The 15,850-nt window shown below is 40.7% G+C and overlaps 1 protein-coding gene across 2 annotated transcripts in view; it reads right to left on the bottom strand.

Annotated features, from left to right (window-relative positions):
- Positions 1-15,850, bottom strand: part of LOC116686537 (kin of IRRE-like protein 3) — a 278,508-nt gene that overhangs the window by 121,591 nt on the left and 141,067 nt on the right. For both annotated transcript variants that reach the window (XM_032511554.1, XM_032511552.1), the window contains 2 exons: positions 9,744-9,893; positions 6,296-6,453 (listed from right to left, as the gene is read on the bottom strand). In XM_032511554.1, coding sequence (XP_032367445.1) covers positions 6,296-6,453; positions 9,744-9,893 — 308 coding nt within the window. The remainder of the gene's footprint in view (positions 1-6,295; positions 6,454-9,743; positions 9,894-15,850) is intronic.

Raw genomic sequence — 15,850 nt, 5'->3', positions numbered from 1 at the left:
CATTGGCTTCCTGTAAAATCCAGGATTTAGTTTAAAATCCTTCTCCTGACCTACAACTAACTAACTCCACCAGCGGTTAACCGTAGTTGGATAAAGCACCCCATTACTTCACCAGTCTGTGTTAGCACAGCCCACCTCCACAAATCTTAACCGCCAGACCATCTGCTCAAAAGGCTAGCAGGCCTGGTAGCTAGACAGCGGAGTGCGGTACACTGTTGTTTAGACATGTTTCCATAAAAACAAAAACACAGGAGTTTTGTTGAAGTTGGATGTAGTCCAGTTTGTTGTTGGACACTTGCAAGCAGGATGGATTAGACAGGTGGCCGTATAGCATTAGCTTTCCACCTAGCAGGAACTCCTGCCCTTGTTCAGCGTTTCCGCTTAGGCGGACACCGCTGTCAATGTCCCCTTACCCGGCCAGTCTGTGTTAACACAGCCCATCTCCACATCTCTGGTAGCTAGATAGCGGAGTGCGGTACACTGTTGTTCAGACATGTTTCCATAAAAAACAAAAACACAGCAGTCTCTGAACTTGCGTTGGGAGTTTCGTTTAAACTGGATGTAGTCCAAGTTTGTGGTTTGACACTTGCAAGCAGGATGGATGAGACAGGTGGCCGTTTAGTGTTAGCTTTCCACCTAGTTGGAACTCCTGCCCTTGTTCAGCGTTTCCGCTTTAGCTTACACCGTCGTCGATGTCCCCTTACCCGGCGAGAGGAATCGAGCGACAACGCTGCCTGAGGTGCTGGTCTCTGTAGCAGGCAAAGCTTGCGCAGTGTGTTGAGTATTCTCCAATCTGTACTTATGTATCCTGGTGATACACGTGCGGTAGTTTGAATGCGCATAATTGTTGTAAAAGTGTACTGCTGAAAATTGATTGCTGTAGTTTAGCTTTAAGATGGTTGACACTCAGCTTGCTTCAGGTAAAGAGTCCAACCCCCTACGTGCGGGTTGAAAATATGCAGAACTAGCTGGCTTGTAGTCCATAGCCGCTGGGCAAAAATGCCGCAGATGACGCAAAATGACGATAATCTGAGGTTGCCAGATACACAATAGAGAGATCTCTCATCTCCAGCATGTTGTTCAAAAATACTACCGGGTTTCTACTTATACAAAGCTTAACCCTCATGTTGTCCTTGGGTCAAATTGACCCATTTTCCTATATCATGGTTCTTTTTAATTACCCAAAATAACATGATTGATTCCACACAAAGCTCTTTGGCAAGTACAAATCTCTACTTTCATTAATTTTGAAATGTGGCGTATTCAATTTTATAGTCTCTAATTGAAGTGGTTTTTAAATTGTATTGAGTAAAAGTTGACATATTTCAGTCTTTGATTATCCATCAACATCCATTCCTTTAGTTTTAGTCAAAATGATTCCTTATTTAATTCCAAAAATAACTGTAAAACTAAAGTTAATAAGTTAGTGTTAAGTAGTGTTAAACGTCCAAAAAATAAAAAGTGTTGGAAAAATGGACAAAAACATAACTAAAATTAGAAACATTGATTAAAAAGCATCAACAAAAGTGTTTCTTTCAATTTTGACAAGAAGACAACACAAGGGTTAATGCTAATCTGTGAAGTATCCCTTTAAGGGAGTCAGTCACTGCTTGGGCAAGATCAGTGGTTTCCTTCTGCAGGTACCTATAAAGACGTGCTGTTACAGACAGGAGATCTTCGAAAACAAATAGCAAATACACTGAGGAGAATTTTCAGTGTTTTGCCTTCAATCTTACAGAGAGATGCGTCGACGGTAGAGAGACACTACGATGGCAGGGAAGTTGTTCAGTATGGTATTCACTGAACAAAGCTGGCATGCCAAACGTGTGTTGGACAACTGGACAAGTTAATAGTGTAAATATATTTAATAATCTTAATTTTCTTTGAGTATCTAAAAACTTGTGATTTACAAGCAAAGAACTAAAAAAACACTTTCCGCTTTCCGAAACCGCTTTGCATGTGTAACAGACCAGATTCAACTCAGGAGCATAGCCGTGCACATACTGTATATTGCTTCAGGGTGCTTCTTTTAAAAATGGGCTTGCACATCCCCTACTGCCCCACACATGACAGTTGCCCCGTTGTAGATCTGTGCCACACATATCATGTCTTCAACACCTTTTGCTACCAACTGCCCCTCTATTGCATTGTTATTGATGCAGCATCAAAATTGACCATCTTTGTAAGGGTTAGGAACCGTTCCCTCACAGTACCCTCTGAAACATACCTCACACAGAGAGCCAACTGTCCTGTTTTTCCATCCATAATCACATTGTTGACTCCCCTAATCTGCTGTTACCTCCAGTGAGCAGCACTATCATTTAATTCTGACTTTTAGACTAGAGGTAAGTGCTAATTGCTGGAAGGGTATACATTTGCAAGAAAGGGTCAAACTTTTTCAGGAGTGCCATGCACTCCAAAAAATTGCCTTCTGTTGTTGCTTTCAAGCAATTCATTGTGACTTCTAAATGGTACACTCTTTCTGTAGAATCTACCTTTGGATTGGGTTCTAGGAGTTGAGTATTGCCATGATACATCAGCAAGAATGTATGAAGTGATTCCATTTATTTGCTATGCACACATTCAGGGTGAAAGCAGATGATGATGCTTGACATTTATGTTTTATTTTTTATTTTTTTCCACACACGACCATAGTATCTGATTTGTGAGGACAGAGGGCCTTCACCTGCTGCCTCATGTTGCTGCCAGCCATGCTGGAGACAGCATATTGGTGGGACTTATAGAGTAGGCCATGATTAGTAGTGAGTGAAGTCAGGTGAGTTTGGACCATGATTGGGAGTGAATGAAGTCAGGTGAGAATGATTGAGTCCTAGCCATGAAAGTGGGGCACTGATTAGTATGGCTCTATTCTACAGTTTCTCCAGCATACAGATCACTGCACAACACGTTTCAAGTACTCCCTTCATTCACTTATGTCAGAGGAACTTGTTGCAGAGTACACTGTCTTTATGCGATTGTGCGGTTTCATGCTTTTGAAACAAGCCCAGAGCCTTTTTCTCCAATTCTACACCACCTCTCATGAATACTTTCTGTTTTAAATACCACAAGTACCCTACAAGCACAGCAGAAGGCAACAATCCTCCTAGAGGAGTATTCCAGCCATTTAAAACTCTCCTTTGTAAGCCAAACTGTTCCTGTGGATACTTAGAGAGCTTTATCTGTTAAGGACCAGTGTCCTTGTCCCCTAAATCAAAAGACATATCAGCAGACATTGACACTTGCTGGCTCTCATGCTGCTCTATCTCTGCTTCTTATTCCTCAGTGGTCTGCTCCTTCTGCCTCTCAGCTTCCATATCCTCTCCATGTTCTTCTCGCTCTCCTTGTATAGTACAATAGCCTAAAAACAACACTTAAAGATGGAAGAAAAGTAGTCCTCCATTAAATGCATGTAAATATAATGTCAATGGAATATTTTAAGTGTTTAAGTGTTTTTGCCCGTACAATATATGTCCACTTTCTCACCTGGTTTTTCCAGGTCACTCTCTTTGTCCTCTCTCTCTCCATCCTGCTCTCTCTCCATCCTGCTTTCTCCCTCTATCCCACTCCCTCTGTTGTATCACTGACAATCACATACAAAACATTTTCTAATCAACTAGAAAATAATAATACAATTAAAATAGAAATCAAAAACAGTAGTCTTACTATTAGAAGTTTTAGTGTTTATGTGAATCAGATCATGTCTGAAACTGCAGAATTGTCGTGTGGGATACTGCAGGGTTCTGTCTTGGGACCTATTCTGTTCCTCTTGTACATATTTCCTCTCGGACAGATAATTAGACAATTTAGCAACATATATTACCATCTGTATGTGGATGATATCCAACTGTACTGCTCGATTAAGAAAACTGAGTTCTTTAAACTGTCTTCTTTGATCAACTGTTGACTAGTCTCAAACAGTGGTTATGTGACTTTTCGATTCTTAATTCAGATAAAACAGAAACACTAATTGTAGCCCCTGAAAGTCGAATCCCTCAGATAAAGCAGCACATTGTTACTTAGGCCCGTCTGTCCAGCCGAGCCTCAGGAACTAAGGTGTCTTTTTTGATTCAGCCATGTCCTTGGAGCCCCACTGTAAACAATAAGTTAGGAACTGTTTCTTCCAACTGAGAAATCTTTCCAATTTAAGAACACTTAAATGACTAAGGGTGAGTTAGAGAAGATCATTCAGGCTTTCATTTCTTCACGTCTTTTTAACAGTTTGAGTAAGAAGGAGCTTTACTGTCTCCAGGCTGTTCAAACTCTGCTGCAAAGCTTTTACCTCACATTAACACAAGAGCACATATCACACCTATTTTACCAGCACTTCACTGGTTCCCAGTCCAGAACAGATTCAATTTAAAGTCCTGGTCCTTACTTTTAGAGCCTTGCACGTTCAAGTTCCTCCATACATCTCTGACTTGATACAGCTCATACTGCCACCTATAGTCTGAGGTCAGAGGATAATAGTGGTTCCCCGCACTCAGTTTGAAATAGGAAATAGGAAACATAACGAACAACCATAAAACTCCCTCAACTAACTAAAAGCCTGCTTGAACAGCAGAGTCTTTAACTGCTTTTTAAAAGATTCGACAGAATTCACACAATGTAGAGAGGGAGGCAAGACGTCCGCAGCCTAGGAGCCACTGCTTGGAATGATCGGTATATATATATATATATATATATATATATATATATATATATATATATATATATATATATATATATATTCCATCACTCCTCGAAGCAACTTCAAAAAAAAGAGATCATATAACTCCTGTATTAGCTTTTCTGCATTTGCTTTCTGTAAAATCCAGGCTTGAATTTAAAATCCTTCTTCTGACCTACAAAGCTCTTAATTGTCAGGTGCCATCCTATCTTAAAGAGCTCATAGTTCCTTATTGTCCCACTAGAGCCAGAGGCCTCAGCTATGGTTCACTCTGCTAGTACTACACACTACAGTACTAGCAGGTGGCACCTTATTTAGATGGAACTTGTTACTATTTTGGGAACAGGGCTTCCCAGTACAACCACAGTCTGATCTGCTGCCAATGAGCAGCTCCACTGGACCTTGCTTCTCTAACATTTAAGCCACCAATGCCTAACCCATCGGACATGACCAGTGTACAATGCCCATTTGGTAAGGCTGGTTAACCCATTAGTGTCATCAGGGTGGTCGAGCACTCACTGTAACTGGACTTTAATGGCAGGACTGATGCTGGCTCGCACCTGCCCTACCAAAGTGTTCTTGAGCAGGACACTACCAAATCCTGCAGTACAGGGCTTGAGATACACACAGCACAAACACTGGGTGCTGGGCTCTGGTTGTTGGTGCCAGTTAGATAAATCTTTTGAAGACAACTGCTGTTGGCAACTCACCCACTCATCAGTGTGGGCAACTCAGTGGAATTTGACGTAGACTGCTTTCTGAGTGGAATTTGTCGTGGACAGCTTTCTGTGGCACACAACCAGACTGTGAGCAGAATACCTATATATCAGGATACTATACAATTGTGACTGTATATCCAGACTGTTGGTGGCAAACCATGAGCTGAGACAGTCATGAGACTACCATTGCTTTTTGGTCCTCCACTGCCAGGTCCACCACTAATGTCTAAGATTGAGGCAGTGTCAGTCATTTTAATATTACTGTTGTGCAGCAATTTAAGGATAATGGTCTTAGATGTAAAATGAACTTTGAGAAAAGGATCCATGGACATCATATTCTAGAGCAAAAGAGTTCCGTAATGCAGCTCTATGACTTTTCCAACACAGTACTACCAGCCCAAAAGTACACAAAAACCTGCCTGTGGTCTGAAATCAGCAAAGGTTTTTGTGGCCAAAGGACTGATCATACAATATTTGAAAACACACAGACATCCTCCACCAATTTGGACCAAATCCAGTGCAAACCAAGTCACTTGGCTGATCTAAGGTCAGACATAACCCCTTTAGCAAATCACCTGTATCACTCTGTCACTCTCTCTGTCTGTCCAGTACCTTCACTAATCACTATGCCATTCCAGTTTGTAAACATATTGAATAGATTGCTATGCAATAAGTTTTCACATCATGTTGCATAAAAAGTCTAATATTTAATTATATCTTTAATTTAATATCTAATTTCTTTGCAGAGATTATTTTGTAGATCAAGAGATCATTCAGTTTTGTACAAACACAAAATACAACTATGAACCTGACAATGCTATAGAATTGATCACCTTTAAGTAAAATGATTGAATACTAGTGGTACAACAGCACCCAAACTCTCAGCAGAGAGGCTGCTCTCATGCCATACCTTTGAGTAAATAGCTCCACTCAGGACTATACCGTTGCGGATCCAGATGATAGACACAGCAGGTTTGGCGTTGTCTGCATGACATGTGAGGTTGAGGTGGTCACCAGCCCGCAAACTAACCACCGGGGCCCCCACTATCACTGGGTCATCAGGAGGAACTGTGGAGGGACAGTTAAATGTTAGATCCTGGTGTACTGGATTTCATCACTGCATTCACGAATTTCATCATCATCTAAAAGCATTCATGTTGTAAAGCTAATACCAATATATTCATATAACAAGTACACACTTGAGGTGCACTGTTTAGCATATGAATGGACGTACACTTGCTATTTTGAGTACATAGTGCGTTCACACTGACGTATTGTTGCTAAATGCTGTGCACTGCGAGTTTCCGGATGTGAAACGCTGGACACTATTCGCTCTCAACGGTTGCCATCCAACATATTTATTTTTTGTACGATTATTTTATAAGATTATTATTATCTTTAAACTACAACCGCCTAGTGGACTCAGAAAATAAAGAAAAGGTAATCAAAGCTTCATGAGGGTTCATTTGGACATCACAAGTTGTATTTGGAAATCATTTTTGCATCTTTGACAGATATATAAAAATATCTGGAATACTGCAATTAGCAATAAGTTCTTCCAGTTTGAACTTATTTAGAAGCACTGAACAATTAAAAAAAACTGTGAATACTCTTCAAATAAATAGCACACATGAGTGATTACTCAGAGGCAAAAGTCAAACAGAACTTCAACTTAATAAGCAGGAAAAATCTAATGACAGAGACCCTGATTACATTCTTGATGAATGGGTCTGATCAGCCTGAATTTCATTCAGACTTGAGTAAATTATTGATTGAGCTCTCAGCTCATTAGAAAGCAGATCTGGGGCAAGTCTTAATCAAAGGCAATATGCAGATTGTACATTCTGAATGCTGAGATGAAAGTTCAACACAGCTCTCATCATTCACTTTTCATACACGCTTTGACTGACTGGACACAGTGTACTTTTTACTTCCAGCTAACAATTTACTCGGTGGCCAAACTGTTATTTAAGAAAACAAAATGTGTTTGTAACTACCATATTGGCCCCAATATTTATATCCCTAGACATAAGTGTAAAAAAGTGGGGTTGCCTGATATTCAGGTCTGGACGCCAAATAGCAAGCCACTTGATGCAACCCATGGCAAAGTTTCTGTTGTATATTTATGTGGTACATGTATACAGTATGTTATGTTATTGACCAATCGGAATTAATTATTCCACCGAGTCATGTAATAATATGTCTGATATTTATGCATGTGCATTTTCACATTTTACAGTAAAAGACAGAAGGGCTTTCCGAGGATCTAATTAGCTTCAGGGTTCTCCCTAGAGAGCTGCTAACTGCTTCGTCTTATGCCTTATTCAGGCACCGTTCTCTTGGAGGCCACATAGATTACCTGCCAGACTAAAACAAGGGTCAATGGTCACAGTTCCATGCTCTATGGTGAGTTGTGGATATTTTGTCAATGACTGCAAATGGAAAGGTTACGGGACAGACAGAAAGGGGTTAGTTCTTAGCCTTTGCTTTCTATCATGCAGTATTGCTGGAGCACAGACAAAACTGATTGTCAGCTCTACTTTCACATGGTTTGTAATGTCATACCAGATGGGATGGTAAATGCACTCACATGCCAGTTTATTAAGTACACCAAGTAAAAATGCAGTCTAAAACAAAAGTCCTGCTGTAAACACCCTACCTTTATGATGGTAGGGATAGGGGTTTCCAATATTTCCTAAACCCCTGTTACAACAGTGAGGCTAAAATAAATCAACAGAAACACCTCTCTGTGTCATGCATTACAGTTCAACAGCAGTACAAAACATCCTCAAAAATTTTCATTAAGTTAAATCAACACCTCTGGAAAATAGTTGAGCCTTCATAATGGTTGGATTTATTACTGTTATAATCGACTCCTTTAGTTTTTGATTGGCACACCTAATAAACTGACAACTAAGTGTATTTTGGTAGGTTATTGTAGAGACTATAAAGGCATTAGTTATTTTAGCAAATGTCCCAAAACGTCTTTTATCTTTTTTCTAGCCCCAATCACATATCATACTGTTACTATTGCAACAAAAGTCCCCCAGTGTTAACAAAGTAGTAATTTTAATCTAAAGCATGATCTTTCCCTATTTTTTAGATTACTTTGGAGGACTTTTTATTTTAATTCTGTCATGTTAGCTTGATAAAGGAATATTGTAAAAGGTGATACTTTACAGATGCTGAGAACGAATCATTACATTATTAGTCAGCTGAGATGATGCAAAAATTTTGTGGACAAAGAGCTGAGTTGGTTCTGCAAAAGAACTGAACCTTTATACCCTCGTAGAACAGAAAAACAGTTCTGGGAATTCCCTAATTTGTGTTTGCTGCACTTTGGGAAAAGAATGTAAAAATAATAGTAAAGATCTTTGTTTCAAGCTCAAAAAAAGAGCTTGAATTCCACAGAAAATGTGCAAGCTCTTTGTGCATCTTTTTGCAGTCCAAAACAGCAGTCTGTTTGTTTTTTGTCTGTCTATAAGATATGATATTATAGTTTGCTCATTGTCAAATACGCTGTCCATCAAATTATTCACAACTAAGGAAGGATTAAAGTTGTTTTTACTAATGTGGAAGTAACTGATAGAAAGCTCACCATCAGAGTTTTGAATTTTTGTCTTCTCTGATGTGCACAATTGTTCTTGAGCAGATCATTTTACCAATTACAGATTCAAAAATACTCACACTGATTCCATACACACATTTAACTTCATCTATTAAGTGTGTTGCCTCACTATTGGAACACTGCCAGTAGCTTTATGTGCAGTTTTATTTCCCAAAACAGGCCAATTCGACTGGTATTTAAATGTCAGGCTTATGTCTAAATAATTTGTCAACTTCACCTTCTAGTCGGATGAAAAGAAATCTAAACAATTGGACCCCCCTTGTCAATAATTAATCATTTTAATGTATCCCAATTGCCAAATGCCTTAAGTCCTCCCCCTATTGTCCACTACTCTCCCCATTAAGCAGCCAACAGAAGATTAGTAGGTAAAACTACAACTAATGAGAGAGGTTCGAGCCTAGGTGCTTGGATAATGAACTGATACCTTTGGAATATATCATGTTTTAAATAAGGCAGGGCTGAATCGATAATGCTAATCATGCAGTCCTTGCGTGCCTGCAGGCTGCTGTTTTAAATGCCTTTTTTTGTGAATCGAGGAAGTGATCCAGAGAGACTCTGGCCTATGAGTAGCCTTTAATTTATGCTCAAATCACTGATTTATCTGCCTGATCTATTATAATTTCATTTATTTTACCTCCAGCTCTACTACATAAGTCTAATTGTCTCACAATTCATGAATTTACATTGGCAACATGTTTCTATATCAGTGAAGTGCGGAGTTGGGACATACCCAGCACAGTGAGGCGGGCAGGTCTTGATCTGATAGCCGCTTGGATGGCCTGGCACTCAAAGAAAGCGTCATCTTGAATCTCTGTTCTTTGGATCAAGAGGTGATATTCTCCTTTACTGTGGTCTCCGACAATGTCATATCGTGGGTAACCTGCAATGTAAAGGGAGCACAATGTTTGGAGATGCTAATTCATCTATTGTCCATCCATCACATTCTCACATGCACAGGGATTCACAAACACACGTCACTGGGTATCAAATCTGTTTCTGTCAGGGTCTTTTTATGCAGTACTAATAATTCATTAGCTTTAACTAGTGCAAATAAGTGTACCAGTGAACGATGCTTTTTATTTTTGATTAATGAGAATGTAAGCGAAGAGTCTAGCTGCAGAGTTCCAGGCTCGGGCTGCCCCGCCCCCCCCCGATTTACCAATGATCTACCGTGGTCCTCTCTGGGCACTTATTAAATGAATTCTTAGGGTATTGTTGAGACTAGGCCTGTCGTTCTGGCTTCCCGCCATCTCATATTCTGGTAAAGTATTTTCCTTTCAGGAAGACCCTAACACACTCAGACTCAAGTCCAATCAATTGATGGAGGGTTAGGGGTTGGAGACAAATGAAAAAAGAGGCAAGAAGGGAGGAGGAGAGGGAATGAGTATGCCAGCAGGCCAGTTTGTTTTGAGAAGGAGCAAGCTGGAGATGTGGCGTTGGGAGGATGTAGGGAGTAGGGGCCCATTAAATCCAAATACGCAAAGTAAATAACATTAAAACTTATTGTTCTATCTTGTATCTAAAATACTGTTACTACTGCTATTCACTCTACTGACCAACAATCAATGGATAGGGCACCCTCCCCCTCCAACATTGGGTCCAAAACAAAAATATTTGAAAAATGGCATGTCATTACATTGGAATAAAGGACTAATACATTTCTATATTCATATTCATAATTTTAATATATCAATTTCCTTTGGTAAAGTTTGCATAATTTGAAAAATTGGTTCACGTTGTACCCCTTTATAAAGGAGATGATAAAAACCATCTCAACAACTATAGATCAATATCCGAATTGCCATGTCAAAGGCCTACAATATCTGATAAAATTAACAATTGAAGGAGTTTCTACCCAATTTAGGGCCCGCAGGCCAAAGTTGGCCCATTTTTTGGTCCACAATCTGGTCAGAATTTCATTCTGTCTCAACTTTGTCCCGCTGCGCTTTGGTCAGAAGTTAATTCTGTCTCAGCATTCCATTAACTCAAAGACTGGCTGCATTTCACTATCTGGCCACAGTTTGACATTGGTTAGATGGTGTAATAGAGGCATTATTTAGCTTGGTTAGCTCAAATCTTTAATTGAGAAATTTTAAAAATAGTTGGCAACACAAGTATTTTTTTACTGAAATTGAGTCTACAAAAGTATGTCTTATCTGTAAAAGAGTGGCTGTTCTTAAAGAGTATAATCTCCGTTGTCATTATAAAACACTGACTGGAAGCTGCTTAGATTTGAAATCTCTCTCTCCCGCAAAACACTCTGACTGTATATTAAAGTGCTGTTTTGGTTTGAATTCACTTTACATTTGTCCTATCTCCAAATTGTAAAATGCAATATTGTTCAAAATAGATCAGCATTAAGATTGATATTGAGATACTTGAGATTTTCACAGATAAGAAAAGGAAAATAGAGATACAGCAGGAAATGTTCCGCCTGCTGGTGTCTTTTGCTCGGTGAATCTAACGAGGATACAGAGCATTTCTGCACAATGGTCACAAGGTGTGGAGTTTTCTTTTACAAATAAATAATGATTTACAGTGGGTATGATGGTGACTGTGTATGTCTGTCACAGGGGCATGTTCTGCCCTGAATTGTTGCAATGATTAATCAAAACTAAATTTGTATCAATAAATATAGTTTATTACTTATAAATATGTATTTTATTATTCCTTAACGTGTTCAACTTCAAACATATGAAATGCAAATATACAAAACATTTTAATTTAAAAAGGTCCACAATTTGAACGTTTAGTTTTGGCCCACAGCCCTCCACCCTGATTCATTTTTGGCTCTTGAAGGAGAAGCATTTGGGCACCCCTGGTCTAGAGCTTCCATTTTGAGCCCATTTCAATCCGGCTTTAAAGCAGTACTACAACTGCTGTTATCTTGATAATAAAGAAACACCTTTCCCATGTTTTGTAGTAAAAAGGGTTGTTGAGGCAGTTTTCCTGTCTATCGTAGACTATGGTGATTTATGGACACGCATCCTTTTCAACTCTTCAATCTTTAGACTCATTCTATTACTCCGCCTTGAGATTTATAACCGGTAATGTCTATAGTAAATTTCATTGTATTTATTTGACAGGCCACGCAAACGAGGCCACGCCCCTGTAAGAGACAGAAAGTGTTCCATACCATTGGCGCTGCTTGAAATGCGCTATCCTTAGTATAAAGGATCTTTGATACACATGCATGTGTTATGTATGTGTATCAAATATCCTTTTTACTACTCTTTTATATTACACATGAGCTCCTGTCCTCGCTATCTACCTCTGCCAAGCTCAGCAGATAGTGATGTTTGGTCAGGCACCAGTGGGTCCCTGGAGTCCCGGTCATTATGTGTGTTCAGTGACACCAGGGAAAGGCTCTGGGGTGAGATAGAAAAGATGTAATGGCAGAGAATTGTCCTCCGAGGCCTAATTAGGGTAACACTGCCTACGACAAAATAGAAGCAGTGAAAGGAGGCCAAGGCAGACGTGTCTTTTGGGGAATGCATCCTGTTAACATGTTAAAATATGTCTGCATCACAGCACACACCTAGACTTTTTTTTTTTTTTTTTTAAATACCAGCTTTGAGAAATATTGATTGAGAAAATGTGTCTTCACTTCTACTGTCAAAGACATGCAAATAAAGTGTGCTGTTATTGACCTAACCCTGCACCTAAACAAACCCACTTGACTCAGAAAGCTGATTGGATTATTTCCTCAGGCAGGTCATGGCTTCAAAACAGCCTAGGGAAAGATGAACAACACATCTTCCGTTAGGGCGCAGGGGACCATAGAGGGGATTGCTTCTCTGCCAGACCACAGAATAGTGGTGTCATTGTTCTGAGTTACTGCTGAACATTCTTGGGGGCATGACAGACTGGTGCCCCCTTGAAGGTGCTGTGGCTATGAATGATAACTCCAGGAAAAACTTGTCCCTCTCCCAGAGTTTAGTCCAGACTGGAGTCAGGAGACATTGAACTTCAGCTTTGCAAAGATGGGATGGCAATCAACACATCACCAAGGTAAAGTTGTCAGGTAGGCAACAAGATGTAGTAGTACAAATCTAGGAGTAAACTCAGGCTTAAAAGATGCTTAGAGTCCCTAACAAAGCAACTGGGTTAGCCTAGCCTTAAGACTCCAATGCGCATCTAATCACTGATCTTAAAACCAGTGTGTAGCTCAATCAAAGCTTTGTAGAAACCTGATAAAACATTCTGTTGCTTGAGAGAAACAACATTTGCAGCCCTAATGGAGAATTATTGTCTTACACTCAAAAGACATGCTCAGGCATAATGGAGACCGTAAGAAGGAAAGCCAGCAATTGACGGATCCCAGCAAATCACTTGATGGAAAAACCAAGTTACCACTAGTGTGCAATATAATGCCAGATCTGAAATTGCCATACCTGACATAACACAGTACTTTCCTCATCTCAAACCAGTCACAGACAAAATTCCACCACTTGACCCTAATGCTCCTATCCTTCTGTTGCTAGGGCAGGATATTTATACTCTTGTATAAGGTACAAAAGCAGTACAATGGTCTGCATGACACACCATATGCACAAATTCTGGACTTTGAGACTGGAGGCCAGGTAAATGTGGGGGAAACCGTCTTGGATGTGCTCACAAGCCATCAAATGTAAACGTCTTGGGCTGCTAAACAGGTGCAGCTTATTCCTAGTGCTATGAACAGGAACTATCCATATTAAGGATAAGTTCGGCGCTCCTATACCGTTGCATTATTTAAGCTCTTCCTTTTGTCACAAGGTTGAATTGGTCACCAACACAGACAACTTTGGAAGCAATGTTTTTCATCTAAACCAGGGGTCCCCAAACTACGGCCCGCGGGCCGCACACGGCCCGCCTCCACATTTGAACCGGCCCCCTGAACAATACCAGAGACGGAAAAAAAATGCTACTACGACCTCACTTTGCCCCAGCGCATTTTGACCCTTATGGCCACCCATACCCCAGTCATAGAACGTGAACGTGATTTCGTGTTGCTCAGCTGATAGCAAGCTGCGGTAAACCTTTCACTGAAGGAGAGTTTGTCAAGAAATGTTTGAATGTTGTCGTGGAAGAGGTCTGTCCCGAGAAGAAAGATGACTTTAATGCCGTGAGTCTGTCGGCAAGTACAATTACCAGACGCGTTGAAGAAATTGGGGGTAATGTGTATGCCCAGCTGCAGCAGAAGACTAAAGATTTTGACTTTTTTTCGTTAGCACTGGATGAGAGCTCGGACTGCAGGACACCGCGCATCTCTTATTTTTATTCGTGGAGTTACCGCCAACCTTGATGTGCGAGGAGCTGCAGCCTACAAGCCTGAACACTACGACTGGGGGAGATTTTTGACAAAGTATGTCAAACCATGCAACAGTTGATCTGGACTGGGCAAAGCTTGCCAGCATCACACTGACGGGGCCCCTAGTATGGTGGGCGCGTCTCGGGGTTTAATGGAGCGCATGAACGGGAGATGGAAGAACGGGGTCTCACCGCCCTGCTACAGTACACTGCCTATCACCAGCAAGCGCTGTGCTGCAAAGTGTTGAAGTGGATTCTGTCATGAAGGTTGTGGTATCGCATAAACTCATCAGAGCAAATGGACTTAAACACAGGCAGTTCCAACAATTCTGTCTGAACGGAGTCTGCTACGGAGATTGCTGTACCACCCAGAATCCGATGGTTGAGCCGGCGCAAGTTTTGAGCCGTTTTTACGAGCTGCTACCTGAAATTAACGCATTTCTTCAGTCAAAAGCAACGGCAAAACGCCTCCCAGAGCTGATGCGACCCGCATGGAATGTGCACCTCGCATTTTTAACAGACGTGACAAGAAATGCTGGAACCCTTAACTTGCAGCGACAAGGGAAGGGAAACTCATTTGCGACTGTATTCCCACATAAACGCTTTGAGTGAAACTCAGCGCTGTGTTTGGAAAAGTGAAAAAGCACAACTTCACCCATCTCCCTGCTACCCAAAGGCTTTTCTGCAGAGGAAGCGCAGCTGTCGCATTCCAAAGTGAAAAGTGTGTGGGAAGCAATTGGAAACTGCTGAAGAGTCGAGGGTCGTTGCCAGGTAGGCGATTAGGAGACATCGTTGAACTCACATAGTCTGCATGGGAAGCAAAAGAAATCCGTCTTATTTTGTCAGATACCCACGATTTCTGTATGGCGAATCAAGCAATCGAATGCAAGCCGCTAAGCCTTCTTTGATCAATGTTTTCGAGGGCGCTGGCCGATGTTCAGGGCAGAACTGCTGATGTTTTAGTTCATGAGACTGGGTTCATATTCAAGCACGCAACAGTCCTCATCAGCCTGCACTTGTTAGTGCTCCCGAGAGGCGCAAAGCCGATCGTGGGAATCCCAACATTGCTCACACTCCTACCCTACCCATACACAAGAACCCCGCAATGAAGATGACTTGGGCAGAGATGGGTCCTACTTTTTGCGAGGTCACATTATCTTGCTAGGCACACCCCCTTTCTAAGTTCTTCGGGGCCATGAAACACTCTTGAAAACTCAATCGCTAACAAAGAAAAGAGCAGAATCAAGATTAAAATACAAGAAAAATGAACATATTGCCGATCAGGTTTGATACGAAAGTACAGTAGACTAAGAATAGGATAGTCCCGTGACACATATCAACTATCTGTCACGCTCAGACCTAGATGCAAGGCCCCCATATTCACACATGATGAACACATATGGCGTACTAGGTAATAAGGGCTCAGCTTTTCTTGTATTGTAAAGTAGTCATTCTGAGTATGAACAAATATAATCATAATAAAATCTATTGGGATAGAATCCATCTCCACAACCATACTGGTATTGAAATGCATTGTGCTGTGTA

Source organism: Etheostoma spectabile, unplaced genomic scaffold (assembly GCF_008692095.1).
Source record: "Etheostoma spectabile isolate EspeVRDwgs_2016 unplaced genomic scaffold, UIUC_Espe_1.0 scaffold393, whole genome shotgun sequence".
Lineage (NCBI taxonomy): Eukaryota > Metazoa > Chordata > Actinopteri > Perciformes > Percidae > Etheostoma > Etheostoma spectabile.
Note: the sequence above shows the minus strand (reverse complement) of the source record. Positions and strands in the feature narration are given on the sequence as shown.